Below are 15,515 nucleotides of genomic sequence, written 5' to 3'. Positions count from 1 at the left end.
GAAATATGAATAATCTCCACATGATGTTGGATGAATTGCTATTTATTGAGATTGATGTCCCCATTAAAGCTTTGTGATTTTTTTTTTCAAGAGTAAACATCCAACAGCGTTTCAGTTGTAGAAAAGTGGGGTGTGGAAACATCTCCCATGCTGCCTGGTGAGTGTAGGGCAGTTACCTTTCTCCAGGTACCAGATGGCCTCATTACAGTACTAATTAACAGGAACACTGACAAGTGTTTAAATGCAACTGCCAATACTCCCTTCTTCAGAATGCCCCACTCAACAGAGTGCAAGCTCCACGTGGGTTCTAGGCACGGTGCTTTCCAGACAGTGTTCTCGTTTATTGGATGAAGGGCAGTCGGAATGCTCCATGGACCCGAGGATAGTGAGAACTTGTCTCAGACACTTGTCACAAGAGCCAGTTCCTAGAGGCAGACACTGTCCTTGAGGGGAAAGGGGAAGCCCCTCTGCGAGCTCACTGCGGCAGTGACGGCGGTGATGGGCCCTTCCAAAGCAGAGGCGGTGCGGTGGCACTGGACCAGGCAGGGGGCCCTTCTGTTGCACACTGGGCTGCCAGGAGATGGAGTTGACTCACCGATGTCTAATAGCAACAGCTTATTTGTTGTCACTGAGATAATTCCCACCCTGGAGACCCCTTGTTTGTAGAGCAGAGCTGCTTCTGCTCTCCAGGCTGGTCACGCCAGCTCTTCCAGCAGCCCTGACTGGATTTGAACCACCAAGTTTTTGGCTGTTTGTTCTTGGGTCCTTACCCTTTTCCCTACCCACAGACTCTGGGTTTCAGTACAGGTTGGTAAAAAGTTTGTTAAATGAATTCATCAATAATGAGGCTGTGTCAGTCCATCTTTTTGAGGGTCTTCTTCTCTCAGTAAGATTTAAATATAGTTTGACACAAGGAAACAAGGGAACATAATTTCGAAAAAGAAACTGAACAGTATTAAACAGCTTTCTATCTAAAAAAAAATGAGTCTTCATCCCCGCCCCCCACCCCCGCCCCTGGAAATGAAGATTTTAAGAGATGTTGCTCATCCAAGTTTTGTTTTCTTTTAGTTTGACTTTATATGTGTACATTATTAGTTTGAGAACATCATTTTTACCCAGTGAGTCTAAACTTAAGCCATCTTCAAAAATTTTAATGCTAATTTTGTTGAATATCTGTTTGTTCTCCAACTATTATTTTCTAATAATGCCCGGATGAATGCAGTGACTATAGTAAAGGGCTTGAGGATGGCGGAGTTGGTGAGGACGGCTCAGCACAGGCCGAGGTTTCCATGTGTTGTCCATGACTTGTAGGCAACTCAATGGCACCTAACAACAATAATATCTAGGAGAGACAGGTCTTTAGAGAGGGACATCATGCTGGGTAGAGTAGAGGGACAGCGCAGGAGGGGAAGACCCTCTATGAGGTGGATTAATTGAGTGTCTGGGGTAATCGGGTTGGGTGTGTCAGAGACAATGAGATTGGCACGGGATAGAGCACGGTTTAGGGCTGTTGTACATAGGGTTGCTATTTGTCGCAAACGACTCAATGGTACATAACAACAATAATAACATATTGGTTTATTTTTATGTTTAGTTATTGGTTGTCCCTGATTTTAGGACTAATACCTTCAAGTGATGTGTAGGGTTAATCTTCAGGCAAGACTCAAATTGATAGTAAAAAATTAGACTCTAACACATCTAACACATTAAAATCACGTGGGAAATAGAAGCAATTGCTCCTGTCCTGTGCTTTAAAGATTTTCAGATGACTCCAGCCTCTGCAGTGAATCTAGAAGCAGAAATGAGGCAGCACTGTAGAAAGACCTGTTTAAAATGCCTCGTGGAAAAGAATTTGACTTATTTGGAAGTCTTCAAACAGCAAAAACTATTACAAGTTGTAAGAATTCAAAATAAACATCCACTTCCATTGCTGTTGTTTTTAGGTGCCATTGAGTTGAGGGTAACTCATTGTAACCCTGTGAACACAGTCCTGGACCCTGTCTTGTCCTGTGCTGTCCTCACTGTGTCTGACACACTTGACCCCACTCTTGCAGTCACTGTGTCAATCCATCTTCCCAGGGTCTTCCCCTCTTTCGGCTGGCCCTCCACCTTTCCAAGCATCATGTCCCTTTCGAAGGGACAGTGTCTCCTAGCAACAACTCCAACATAAGAGAGGTGAATGCGACTTCACCATCTTTGCCTCCAGAGAACACTCTGCCTGTACTTTTTCCACAACATATCTTTCTTCTTTCGGCAATCCATGGGATGTTCATTGCTCTTCTCCAACATTCCAACTCAAAGGCTCAACCCTCTGTCATCCTCATTCATTGTCTGCCTCTCAGAAGTATGGCAAGTGATTGAAAATACCATGCTCTGAATCAGGCACACCTTAGTTTTCAAAGTAACATCGTTGCTCCTCAGTATTTTGGAGAGGTCCCTGACAGTGTACTTTCCTGGTGCAGTGCATCTCCTGCTCTCCTGAATGTGGGCACTAAAAGTGTTGATTGTGGACCCAAGGGCCATGGAGTCATTAACAGTTTCCCTCCTTCCTGCATCCACCATGCGGATTTTTGTCTTCTTGATGGTGAGATGCAGCTTAGCTTGAAGGTTGTAGAGGCTGTAGTCTTTGATCTTCTGCAGCAAGTGTTTCATCTCCTGACTTTCAGCAAGCGTGTGTCATCTGCGTAATGCAGGTGGTTGATGAGTCTTCCTCTGATCCTGATCCCACATCCTTTTTCATCAAGTCCAGCTTCTTGAATTCCACAGCATTCCCAAATACATAAAGACAGAGAAAAGTGAAAAGTTTTGCTTTTGACCACAACGCAAAATAAATTTTAAACAACTTCCCCAGCAGAGCAAACAAAAGGGAACTACTACTGTAACAAGACATCACTTAAAACCAATTTAAAAAAGATCACACAATGTTCTGGAACTGTATCAAAGTAGATTTGCAAATGGAGAGATGTTGATGTGTCCTCAGTTCATTCAGTGTCTGTGGGATTCACATTGGAACTCCGGTGAGACATGTTTCAAACTCAAGAATGTGCTTCTTAAAGCTCATGAGGAAGGGGGAATTGTGGGTGGTTAATGAAAGGAATGGGTTCTCAGCACCTCCAAGTAGCAAGGTGCAAGGGCTGAGATGAGACCGGGAAATGAAGACAGACATTGAAACGGAATAGAAGGTGCCAGGGACGGAGGCTCGTGCGTGCACACGAAGGTTTCATTAGTGTAACTTTTTTCATTGTCCCATTTTACAGAGGAGGAGGCTAAGGCTCAGGTTCAATAAACGACACCACTTTATACCAGATTCTTAATCTTGGTCAAATACAGATTTCAATCTATTTGTCTTCCAATGTTTGCCCTTGACCCTCAAACTAATAATTAGTACTCCATTGTCTATAACTTTTCCTATAGAAAAGAAAGTAGTATTAACTAAGAAACAGAGTGACAGCAAAGTCTCTATCTTGTAGGGAACATGGTGTTTATAAGATTGTTGTTGTCACACCGTGAACTACCCATGGCTGTCTAAGCTGTGGTCTCCCCAGCTCCCACCTCATGGCTGGGTGGTGGTGGTGTTGATAAGTGGGTCAGCGAGGACTCGTAGTGACCGTGTAAACCACAGATCTGACCTTGACTCTATCCGGCCCCCTCGCCATGATCTCTGCTGTGTTCCAGCCCATCACTATTGGTTGCTGTGTCAGCCCCACCCCCCAAGACTTCCTCCCTTCCTCCCAGCTCCCCCTGGTGAGGGCCTCCTTCCTTGGATCCCCCACCGTTCCCAGCACCAGCTCTTTTTCCAGGCTAGCTCCTTTGACGACTTGCCTGAAATATGTGGTATTTTGCCTTCCTTGCCTGTGGAGCGCTCTAAATGTCCTTCCTCCAAAACAAACGTGTTTGTTCTTTCTGTAGTCTACAGAATATAAATGTGACGTGTTTGTGACCACCAAGGGCATTGGTTCTGGTAGCCTCGTTTATAGGAAGTTGCTCTACTGATTCAAAGGCCGTGCCTCTTTGGAGGTTCAAACCCACCCGCCGCTCTGCAGGAAACGATAATCTACTGCAGTTTACAGCCCTCGAAATGCGCTGGAGAATCAGCTATGAGTTGGGTCTGAGTTTGATGACAATGAGATGATGATTATTCTTCCTGTTCACTGTTGTTGTTGTTGTTGTTATGTGCCGTTGAGTCGCCTGCGACTCATAGCGACCCTATGTACAACAGCCCTAAACTCTGCTCTGTCCTGTGCCAATTGCACTGTCTCCAACACTCCCATCCCAATTATCCCAGTCACTGAATCAATCCACCTCATAGAGGGCCTTCCTCTCCTGCGCTGTCCCTCCACCCTCCCAAGCATGATGTCCCTCTCTAAGGACCGGTTTCTCCTCACAACATGTCCAAAGTATGTTAGACGGAGCCTCAGAATCCTTGCCTCCAAGGAGCCACCCGGTTTAACCCTTTCCAGGCCAAATCTGTTTGTTTTCCTAGCAGTCCATGGCCTAAGTTTATTTTTTTATACTTGCTCTGTGATACGGTGACTGCAGTCATGGACTTAAAAAGCACAGGCTTTAACACCTTTACCTGGCAGGACTCAACAACAACAACAACAACAATAACAATAACAACATGACAGACTTTCTCGTCCCACCTCATGCAGCTGCTGTGGGTAGAAGTGAGGTCTTGTTCTATGACCAACGTGGAGGAAATGCATTTTACCCAAGAAGGAGTTTCAGCTTGAATCTTTGAGTATGACCGTGACGGTCCTTTGTGGCCAGGAGTCAGCCTTGTTAAAGGGGTAGCCATATTAATCTCCCTCCAATAGGAAGAGTTGGTCAAAACTGTGCTAATGCGGTTTCCACTCCAGTGTGTTTATTCTGTATATCCTGGGAGAAGACTTGGAAAAGTCTAAACTTTAAAAGGTTCTCATCTGACCTGATTTACTGAGTATAAGAGAATAAAATAAGACGTTTTCACTTCTACCACCCTTTCCTAAACTCACAATAGATAGGTTTTATTAAGAACTTGCATACAGAGTGTATATATTTCATATTATATCATAAAATATAATTTTTATATCAAAATTTGATCAGGTAATTTATTTTTATCCTTCAGAACAAATGGGGATATATATTTAAATTATTGTATTGAGTAAGTAGCAAATAATTGTTATGGGTAATTTAAGATCTAAATAGTCCCTTTTGGTATGTTTGTCCTATAAATGCCTGACTACAATTACCACTACAGTAAAATTGAAATTGATTTTGTTGTCAAAATTAGCTTTCTTCCTATACAGTGTCTGGAATGATATGAGATCCTTTTTCTGTATGAATTCGACTAAGCACTCAATTTAAATTTAAGATATAGATTTAATTTTGTTTGGAGTAGTTTAAAATAGCTTGTATGTGACATTAACGTAGTTTTTCAGTGATGCTATTTTCAGTTTTGTGGCACTAAATTGGTAAAAATGAACTGTATACTGGCTGGAGGCATTTTTTAGGGATAAAGATGAATTTATCTTAAAAATGAAAAAAAGAACCAAGCACAAGCATTCCTCAATTTAGCATTGCTTGTGTTTTTGGGGGGGGAAAGTGTTAAGTCCATGAATCTCAGTTTTCACAATGGTACACAATTGTCTAATTCTTAGTCAAATATTCAATCCATGATGTAGAAAACACCAGTGTCAGAACAATGACTACACACGTTAACGTCCTGAGCAGAGGAAGCCTCCTCTGTTTGTTTCACAGCACCGTTCTTTCCACATTTTAAGTTTCTATTATTTTGTTACACTTTCTGTCCCTCCTCAAAAAGGTTTAAAGAAATTGTAACAGTTTTGTGAGGACATCTAAGTGAAGGAGGAAAGCAGTCTTTCAACAAATTTAAAGTGAAAGGATAACTTCACCTTGATTATAGAGTTTAGAAGGAATTTCCTGAGTATATTATTATTACCATTTTAAATTAATAGAGTGCTGTTTGGTTGTCGGGCAAAATGTTTCACTTCTTAGGAAAATCAGCTATTCCCTGCTCCGTCTCGTCCATTGTGAATTCCGTCAACAGTGACAACTCTGCTCACGTGTATCATTATTACCGTTATTTCTTTATCGGATATACGCAGTATACATCGTCCCTGATACATTGTGTACACAAGCTTGGGTTTATTTCTTGTTCTCAGTTATTGCTCTGAAAGGATAAGGGTTCTGAAGAAGAAGGAAATCCTAACACACACTCTTCTTTGTCTCACTTTTGCTAACATTACTCCCTCCTCCCTGTTGTTCTGTTGATATCGAGTGTTTCCACCATTATTAAGCTTATAGAGTTAAGATTGGGAGGATGTAGCTGTTGAGTTGAAGTTTGGCCCATTGGTACCTGACTTGAGATTAATCTTATACACACACCACTCATCTAGAACTGTGTCGTCCTGCGCTGTCCCCTTCTTTGGGGTTTATGTCACAGCAGGAACACAGGCGGGCTGTTCTTGCATGGGAACCCTGTGTCTTTGTTTGTTTTGTTTTGTTTTTAGTTTATTATTTTCAATGAAAATTTACAGAGACTTTGGATTTCCATTCGGGAACCCTGTGTCTTGAACTCTCCATGATCAGTCTTAGAAAGACTCTTGTCGGATGGTCATTGTTTCCATAATGGACTCTTCCTTGCTGGAGTTTGAGAGTTGAGCCACGGAGTGACTTTCAAGTTGCAGTATTTTCAGGCTAATCCCCCAGTGTGAACTGATGAGAGCGTCTTCATTGACGAGGCTGAAAGCAGGAGTACGTGGGAGAGCATCTCAGTCTCAACGTGTTGGCCACATGGTTTTCCGCCTCATGTGCAGCTCTGTTTTCTTCGGTGCCTGGGATCTCCACTTTCGGAGTCTGCCGAGGGTCCTGGGACTTCTTGTTGGAGAACCACCACCACCTTCCTTGAAGACAGGTGGAACCACCCATCCATCCTCTTTTCAGCTTCTCAGGTGTCTTGTCATGGATCAGTCCCTTCTCATTGTCTTGTGTTCTGGACTTTTCATTCCTTTTTCTTTTTTCTCATCTTTTGCATGTGTTGGAGGGAGGCCTTTCTGTAGATTGAAGGTCAGCATCAATGTCAGCTTTGCTGAGGAGTCTGCTGGCAGTCGACTACTCTGAGATTTTCCTTCATTTTTGGACTCTTATTTAGTCCTGTTTATATCTTCTCATAGCAAGGAGCTTTTAAACCTTTTACCGTTGATGTTCCCTCTTGAAAACAGAAAGTACTTCAGCTCCTTGGACTTTTCCCAAGAGCAATCCTATATCTGGATTTATTTCAAGTCACACCTGCCTTTTAAATGGAAGACTCAGCTCTCAATTCCCTTTTCTTATATTCAGTCTCATAATATTGCTTCACAGTATTGATCCTTCGGCTTGAGTGTCCCCTCAGTGAAAACCACTCCACATCCATCCAGTCAGACCCGTTTCCATTTCACCACAGTTCTGCCCCTGACCTTTCCTGAGTCTCCTGAATGTCACTGGGGTGGTGGTGGGTGGTGTTACTGTTACTTTTAGTGTAAATTCGAATATGGGCTTATATTCTTCAATATATTAAAACTTAGATATCTGAATGCGTTTCTCTTCCAAGTACTGGTGTGTACTTGGTGAAAACATAATTGAAGATTGCAATAACCTTTATCTAGAAATCGTCGAGGATAATCACCCAGACTTGGCATTACTGGATCCCTGTCTTTGCCACCAGGGAGTATGTGGTTTGGCGATGTCCATAGGGCCCTGGGAATTCAGAGCATCTAGAGGCCACTAACCTTTATGCCCCTGTGGCTGGTTCCCCAAGGGAAGACGTGCATCCCGCATGAAATGTGAGCACCAGCGTCCCATGGGACACCTCATCTGGCCAGTGCAATTACCAGGACTCAAGAACAGTACCTAGGAAGAAAAGCTTGCCAGCATACCGGTGACCAGCCTACACACCGGTGACCAGCTTCTGAGAGGCAGCTAGGGAAGCACAGCTCCGTGCCATCGTGCGTGAGCGCACCACTGTGTCAGGTTTGTCCGGAGACTGATAACCCAGACGACAGCTCTCAGCAGCAAAGCGATTCAGTGCTCTCCTCTGCCAGTTCAAGGCGAGCTCTGGGGGTGTAATCTGTGGGGACCTGCACGGCTAATCTAAAGCAATGGTTTGAATCTACCAGCAGCTTCTCCGGAGAAAGCGGTGCTGTCTCCTGTCATGCTATGTACAAACCTCGTTAAACTCACTGGAAGGTCAGCTGTGCACGTCAATGCCGACTGGATGGTGGAGAATGACTTGTGCCCATTTTGTGTCACACGGCTAAATCCATGTCATGAACCTGAAGAAGATGTTCCTTTATGATGCCTGGGGTTCTTCCTTCTGCATCAGATGCTCGTACCCCTAAACTGGTCACAGGCACTGCTCAAAAGCCAAGTCCCCAGGTTTTCAGTCTCATCTTCCCTTACCTGTAACCTTGGTCTCTGTCCTCGTCAGCCGTGTCTCCTGCTCGTTTGCGTGTCAGGAAAAGCCCCTTGCTCTCTCCACCTGCCCTCAGTTCTAGTTATCATCTTGTCTTCAGTTCTGTCTCTCAGTCTACCTGTTCTCAGTCTTACCTGTCCGACCAGCCACAGTTCTACCTGCCATCCTTTCTAACTATTCCCAGGTCTACTTGTTCACATACCTTTAAGGCACCAAGGGCCTGAACAGGTTGAACAGGAGATGCTGAAGTTCTTTCTAGGAAGAGATCAGTTCATCCAGGACTGAGTCAGGTACAGCAGTACCGAGGCCCTGCCAGCAGGGGCGCTCTGCTGGAGCAGGGAAGTGGTTCGCGCCCGCTGGGATCTGAGCGCATCTCTCTGCTCCTGTAAACTGTTGTCTCCTAATCATTTTGTGTATTTGTTTCTCTTTTATCCTGTGTAGTTTTTTACCTCCGCGTTTGTTCTTCAGCAATTTTCTCATGTTGTTCCAATCACATGTATTGATAACAGGCAGCCATGATAGCATTAAATATTATTTTATCCAAACAGCATAGAGTGGTTGCCAGATCCAGCTAATAAAACACCATAATGTGGTTACCAGATTCAGGAAATAAAAGTGCAAAATACCCAAATCAGTGTAGTTTGAAAAACTCTCTATTTTATTTGAATGTGTCTCCTGCAATCTTGGCACCATTGTTTGGAACACGCGTGTGAGTCCTTGACTGAGCTGCAGCTCCCATGCGCTGTCTGGCAGCACTTCTGAATATCGAGTTACTCACAGACTCCAGCCGCTGAACACTGAGATGCCTTCAGCGATGCGTTGAACATCTTTGGGCATCTTTTCCTATTTTGGATTATTTCCTTTGGATAGATTCTTAGAAGTAGAACCAATGAGGAGACGAGTATTTTTTTTTTTAATAAGACTTTCAAACCTGCTGCCAAATGGCTTTTTAAAAAGGTTACAGCACCATGTGCTCCAGCCGGCGGTGTACAAGTGCCCTCATGCTCCGCACTTGCTCGCATTCTCATCACTTAAGTGCAGCTTTGCTGTTTTGGCAGAGAAATAAGGACCTCGCGCGCTTTCGTCTTTGATTGCTAATGAGACTCACATATTTTGTTTATTAGGCATTCTGTGTCCTGATTTTCTCAGCTCCTGCAACTATATCCTGACTTCCCTGCTCTGATTTCACATTGCTTTGAAGTCTTAAGGAATGGTTCTCATTTTTATTTGCCTGATTCTTGTTCACTCAGTCCCTGAGATGGACAGACCTCTGTCCCTAGGCTCAGGCTCCAGGGCTAGGAAGGCCCCATCCACTGCCATCAGTCCATTCAGCCCACCAATGTGTAAAAATAAAAGCACTATGATTTCTAAATGCATATACAAGAAATCAGAATAGCCTCTCTCTTCTGCACCTAGAGAATAAATCTTCCTTTTTACAGTGTTGTGTCATTTGTAAGGAGCTGTGGTGGTGCGGTGTGTAATGTATTAGGGCTACTGCCCCGACGGTCGATGGTTACATTCCACCAGCTACTCCACAGAGGAAAACAGTCCTGTCCTGTTGGAAGGCTGCTGTGGGTCAGAATCGACTCAATGGCACCGGGCTTTTAGGGAGAGTTTTCCTTTTTGCCTTTAATGTCTGAATGGTTTCAGACACAGTGTCCTAAAACTGGAGGTGCTTTCTCACCCTGTGATATGCTGTGTCCTGTGATCAGTAGAGGTTCTGCTCTCCACGTGCTTCCCCTGCAGGCCTTTGATAGCCGTGGACGAGGCCCTACAGCCAGAAGCATGCAGGAAAGGAAGCTTGTCTCTGAATGCCATCCTTTCCTGATGGGGTCCCAGCCACAGCTCTGAGAAGCGCTGCAGCAGCAAGCCTGGTTGCTCAGTGGAAGGACCTGACTGTCCAGTGCCAGTCCCTTCTGGAACATTCCCTCAGTTAAATGAAGGGGGTAGGTTTTCTGTCTGGCTTTTGACCACTGAATCATGGTGCTGTGCTGCCCTGTGGCCTTTCCTGGACCACGTCCCACCAGTCCTCGCCATGGTTCATCTACAGCGTGGTCCTTCAGTGGACAGACTCCCTGGCCTCCACTCACACGTTCCTGGATGAGCTTTGTGGAAGCTGGTGGACCCGTCGCAGGTTTCGTTTTCTGCATGGGAGCCAGTTCTTGTCCTTCTTGCATGGTCTACAGTGTCTCGTGTCAATGGGCTCTGACAGTGAGCCCACACCACCCATCCCCAGTGTCTGGCCTGATTTCTGATGCTCCTGTTCCTCCTACTCCTGTTATTTGGTGCTAAAGACTGCTCAGGGCTCAGCCTTCTCTTGTACGTCACACTTGACCTTCTCCATAGAGCACATGGCTGTGACTTCAGCAATTCCACTGTTGCCATTGCCCAGCAGTCTTGAGCCACAATAAACTAACGTGAACACCTGTTCTAGAAGGAGCCTTGGTGACCGAAGCTACATGCGTGCCTGCTAACTGAAAATTCAACGGTTCAAATCCATTTGGTGACTCCTTGGAAGACAGCCCTGATGCTTGACTCCTAGAAAACATGTGGGAGCATTCTTCTCTGTCATCTTGGTCATGATGAGCTGGGATCAGGGGAGTGGCACCAGCTACAGCCTACCACGTGTGCCTGGGCCCATACAGACCTCTTGTGCTGGCGAGCACTCTGGTCCAGCAGATATAGAGTTGGTCAGTTGATGGAATGAGAGGCATATGCCTGGGGGACTGGCCCTTCCGTCACCTTCTTTCAACTCTTTGATGATCGTGGAATCAGGGAAAGTGAGTCTCTCCCATGGGCTGGTCACCAGCTGACATTGATGGTCATCTCTGCAGGTTCTTCAAAGGCAGTTAACCTGTGAGGGTCAGTTAGCATTAAGCCCACCTGCACTGACTCAGTTCCCTCACAAAGTGACCCTAGAAAACAGAGTCGAACTGCCCACTGTGTTCCCAGGTCTTTACTGATGGACGCAGGTTGTTTTTCTTCTCTAGTGCAGCTGACGGAGGCAAACCTTTCAGATGACAGTTGTACTCCTAGCCTCTGATAAAAGGGAACAGAGGAGATGAGGTGAGAAGTCTGTGTTGTAGTTTTACAGTCTTTAAAATGGACACAAGAGGGGATCATCTCCGTGGTTGGATGTGGCCGTGGTTGGGGGACCCTTTTGGGGACACTTCCCGGTTGATCAGCATGCGATTGGTAGCATCATGACCACCCGAATCGTGCTGCCTTGTGACACATGGACAAGATACAGAGGCACTTTCTCTTGAACTTAATGGGATGCCAAATATTTCTGTGTTTCAAAAGTTCGTATTCATAAATAGACATTTTGCCATTTTGCAAATCATTCTCCAATGGAAAGTAAGCATTTCCCTGAACACTACCTTTGAATCTGAATCTCAGCCATTATCATCACTAACAAATAATTTACATTTCTGAGCAAATGGAAGCCGCCGAATTACCATTATTGTATTTATTCAATTTATGTAATGCCTCCTTGGAGGACTCATTAGAGAGCATATATGAATGCTATAGATATAAAGCAGATTGGAAAAAACATATCTGACTTAACATTTTCTTTAGAACCAACATTCCAAATTAATATGAAGGTCGTTTAGGCTTTCAAATGTCTTGCTCTGAAAGTAGAGTTAGTGAGAGAACACAATTTGGGAACTCATTCCATCAGGAAAATTAGGGACAGTTTCAATCATCCTCTGATTTTATCTGACTTCACTGCTTTTATGGAGGAAAGATATGTCCTTTATTTCTTAAAATGTCATTAATTTAGGGGAAATATTTAAAAGCAAAGAAGGCTTTACAACATGGTCGTCATGAGCCTCTCAAGTGAAGAATTGCAGTTAATGCCACCTGTGCCGCTTGGCGGCCTGGTCCCAGCAGCCCTCAGTTCAGGCGTGCACATGTGGTATGCACAGTGCGTGGCCCACTACCTTCTTCGGCAAACCAGAACCAACCCCATTGCCCTACATGGTTTTCCAGGGCAGCCAGTTTAAAGGAGAAGATGGCCTCATCCTTCTCCTGACAAAAGCAGCTGGTAGATTTGAACCATCGACCATTTGCCCAGCAGCCCGGTGCTTAACTACTCTGTGACCGGGGATCCTAATTGCCATCAAGCTGATTCTGACTCGTGACGACCCATGTATTGAGAACTTGATGGCAGTACATTGCCAAGCCTTTCTTCCATGGTGCTGTTTGGTGGGTTTGAACTGCCAACCTCTAGGTTGGGAGTTAAGTGCATACTGTTTACACCACCCTCAGAGAGCACACATGCTCGACCCCGCAGCAGCCACCCCGTTTGTTCACAGCTCTTGACCCTTCACTTTTCCCAGGTGCTGGTTTTGTTCCTGGGTCTTTTTCTCCCCCGCTCATTTCCGTCCCCACGCAGCCCTCTCTGTCTGAGCGATTCTCACTCCTCCCACTTCACCCTCCTCCACATTTCCCTCTCCTTTGAGGAGCTCTGGGCCATCACACACTGTGTGTGGAGTCAGTGGTGATTGCTGCTATGTTGGCCAAAGGAGGGTGTGGGCAGATTTTGGAAAATAAAAGGCTTCTCCTCTGCTGTGACCCAGGCGGAAGTTGGCACTTTCTCTGCCAGGGGACGGGCAGCAGGATTCCAGGGGAGCTCAGCACATGTGTGGTGGGGCCCAGTCCTGTCTCGCTTCTGGGCTTGAATTTCAGACTTGTTTTTCCAGTCTGAAGGACTGTGTGTCAGGAGTGCTGAGAGCAGTTACTCACTACCTTCAAATTGATTTCTGTTCAGGGCAGCCTGCCTTTAGGTCCTGAGGCTGTAAGTCCCAATGGGAACAGACTGCCTTTCAAAAACTGATTCAAACAGGCACCCTCCTGCTTAGGGAGCTCCGGTGGTGTAATCTGTGGGGAGTTGGGGTGCATGTCCCAAGGCCACGGCACTGGCAGTTCTAATCCGCTGATGACTCCTCAGGAGGAAGGCGGGTGATCTGCAGCCTCCAAAATCCAACAGAAGGTCAACCTAGAGTTGGTTCTCACCTGATGGCGACGACTTGGGTTACCTTTCGGTTAACAGACCAATACTTATCCCGTTGTGCTGCCAGTTCTCCTTCAAGCCCAACTCAGACCAAGTCTCCTGCCCTGGGGTCAGTTACGGCTCAGAGTGACCATGACCCTCCTTCATTTTTCAGCGGCTGGAACTCTCTATGGGCTGTGACTGTTTGTCTTTCGTCTCCTGTGAAGCAGCTAGTGGATTTGAACTGTTAGCCTTTCATTTAGCAGTGAGATACATAAGACATTACCCAGAAGCAGATGAAAATGAAATCCTGAATTTCAAATGGACCAGAAGAAGCACATGCTGGTCATGACTGTGCCCTGCTGCTTCTCTGTAAAGGTTCTCCCCCCGTGTCCTTTGGTTTTATTTCTCTGCATAAATTGAGTTGAAGAACACAGAACATGGACTTCACCATCGTGAGGCAATCGCATCTGTCTTGTGATGATGTCTCCCCCTTCCCGAGGATCTTAGAGCTCACCTTCTGGTAGACTTCAGCCTCTCCCGCCTAACCCCACATTCTGGTCTCTCTGCAGGGAAACTTTGTGGCCTGTATGACCGCTATTCTACGGCAGATGGAAGACTACCACTACGCCCATCTGATCAAGACGTTCGGGAAAATGAGGACGGATGTTGTGGTGAGTTACGTTGCCTTTCTCCTTTAGCCATGTCTTGGGGTCAGCCTTGCACATGGTCAAGTTCACTTAGTGCCTCGCTACTGACAATAACACGCCCCATCATTGCCTGGAATCAGAGACTAGGGCAAGCTCCAAGCCCAAGGAAAATGGCTTTCCTCTCTGGGGACCACTGAGCACGCACAGGTGCGTCCAGGTGCAGGGTGTCGTCAGTGTCTGTCCATGCACCGGTCGACTTTCCAGAGCCTTTTCAATCTTCAAGTGTGTGGTGTACTCTGCTATTAATTAGCTCTAATTATGAACGCTCACCAGCATCTCTGCATAGCATTGTCTCGTCAGCCTCAGTAAAACAGTGGCACAACTTAATTAGAAATTGAGAGGAAGTGATGGCTTGGGCACCACCTCTGTACTGACCTGGAATTGCATCTCCATATGGCCAGTACCCTCTGTAAGGCTGCAAGCACGTGTGTTGGCAGACGCCGGGTAGATGTGGATGTTGGGTCTGAGCTCCAATCCACAGATCCATGTCTGAGGACTGAGGATTCTGTGACTCCAGCGGGAACCCCTGGTGTTTGACCCAACAACTCCTGACCTTTATGTCTTCCTAGTTCAGGAATGAAAGCAAGAAAAAAACATCGTATGGTTTAATTTTTCTACTACAAGAGTCTCTTATGATGCGTGTGTATAATGTGTATATATATTATCTCTCACTGTTCCTCGAGTCCACTTCCTCTGTTGGGTTTGCAAGGCTACAGCCTTTAAGGCAACCAGAAGGGCGCATACCTCTGAGATGCCACACAGATGGACTATGGGTTAGCATAGCGCACTCCAGACTGCAGCACCGTATACGCATATATGTTGTTGTTATTATGTACCATTGAGTCAGAACCAGCCCGAGCTGACCCTCCACCAGGTTTTCAGAGGCTGTAAATCACACTGAAAGAGATTGCCCATCTTTCTCCCGCAGAGCAGCTGTGGATTTGAACCATGAGACTCTGGATTGCTAGTGCAACATCTTTTTTTAAATTTATTTTATTTTGTTTTTTATTTTATTATTAATTTTTGTGCATGTCCCGTCAAATCAGATCTGATTGCTGATACAGGGGGAGATTGCCCCTCCTTCTTCAGCAGAACATCTGGTGGATTTGAACCATGCACCTCTGGGATTGCAGTGCAGCTTCTTGCCACTAGGCCACCAGAGCTCCCTGTTAGTGCAACAGCTGAACACGTAGTAACTAGAGCTTCCCTAGCATATATGTGTGCGTGCACGTGCTCTCTCCAGAGAGAGAGAGAGAGAGAGAGTGTGTGTGTATAAATTAACATAGGAAACAAACCCCAAAACTTCCCCTTCTTCTAATTGTCCTCAAGAAATTATTTCCCCTCAACTAAAAGGCTG

General features: G+C 45.5%; 1 protein-coding gene across 1 annotated transcript in view; it reads left to right on the top strand.

The window, feature by feature from the left end:
• DOCK1 (dedicator of cytokinesis 1) overlaps positions 1 to 15,515 on the top strand; it is a 460,736-nt gene that overhangs the window by 277,553 nt on the left and 167,668 nt on the right. The window contains exon 28 of the mRNA XM_006880128.1: positions 14,021 to 14,122. Within this exon, the coding sequence (XP_006880190.1) occupies positions 14,021 to 14,122 (102 nt within the window). The remainder of the gene's footprint in view (positions 1 to 14,020; positions 14,123 to 15,515) is intronic.

Source organism: Elephantulus edwardii, unplaced genomic scaffold (assembly GCF_000299155.1).
Source record: "Elephantulus edwardii isolate Elephantulus edwardi_28Jun2011 unplaced genomic scaffold, EleEdw1.0 scaffold00006, whole genome shotgun sequence".
NCBI lineage: Eukaryota > Metazoa > Chordata > Mammalia > Macroscelidea > Macroscelididae > Elephantulus > Elephantulus edwardii.
This window is presented reverse-complemented; position numbering and strand designations above follow the sequence as displayed.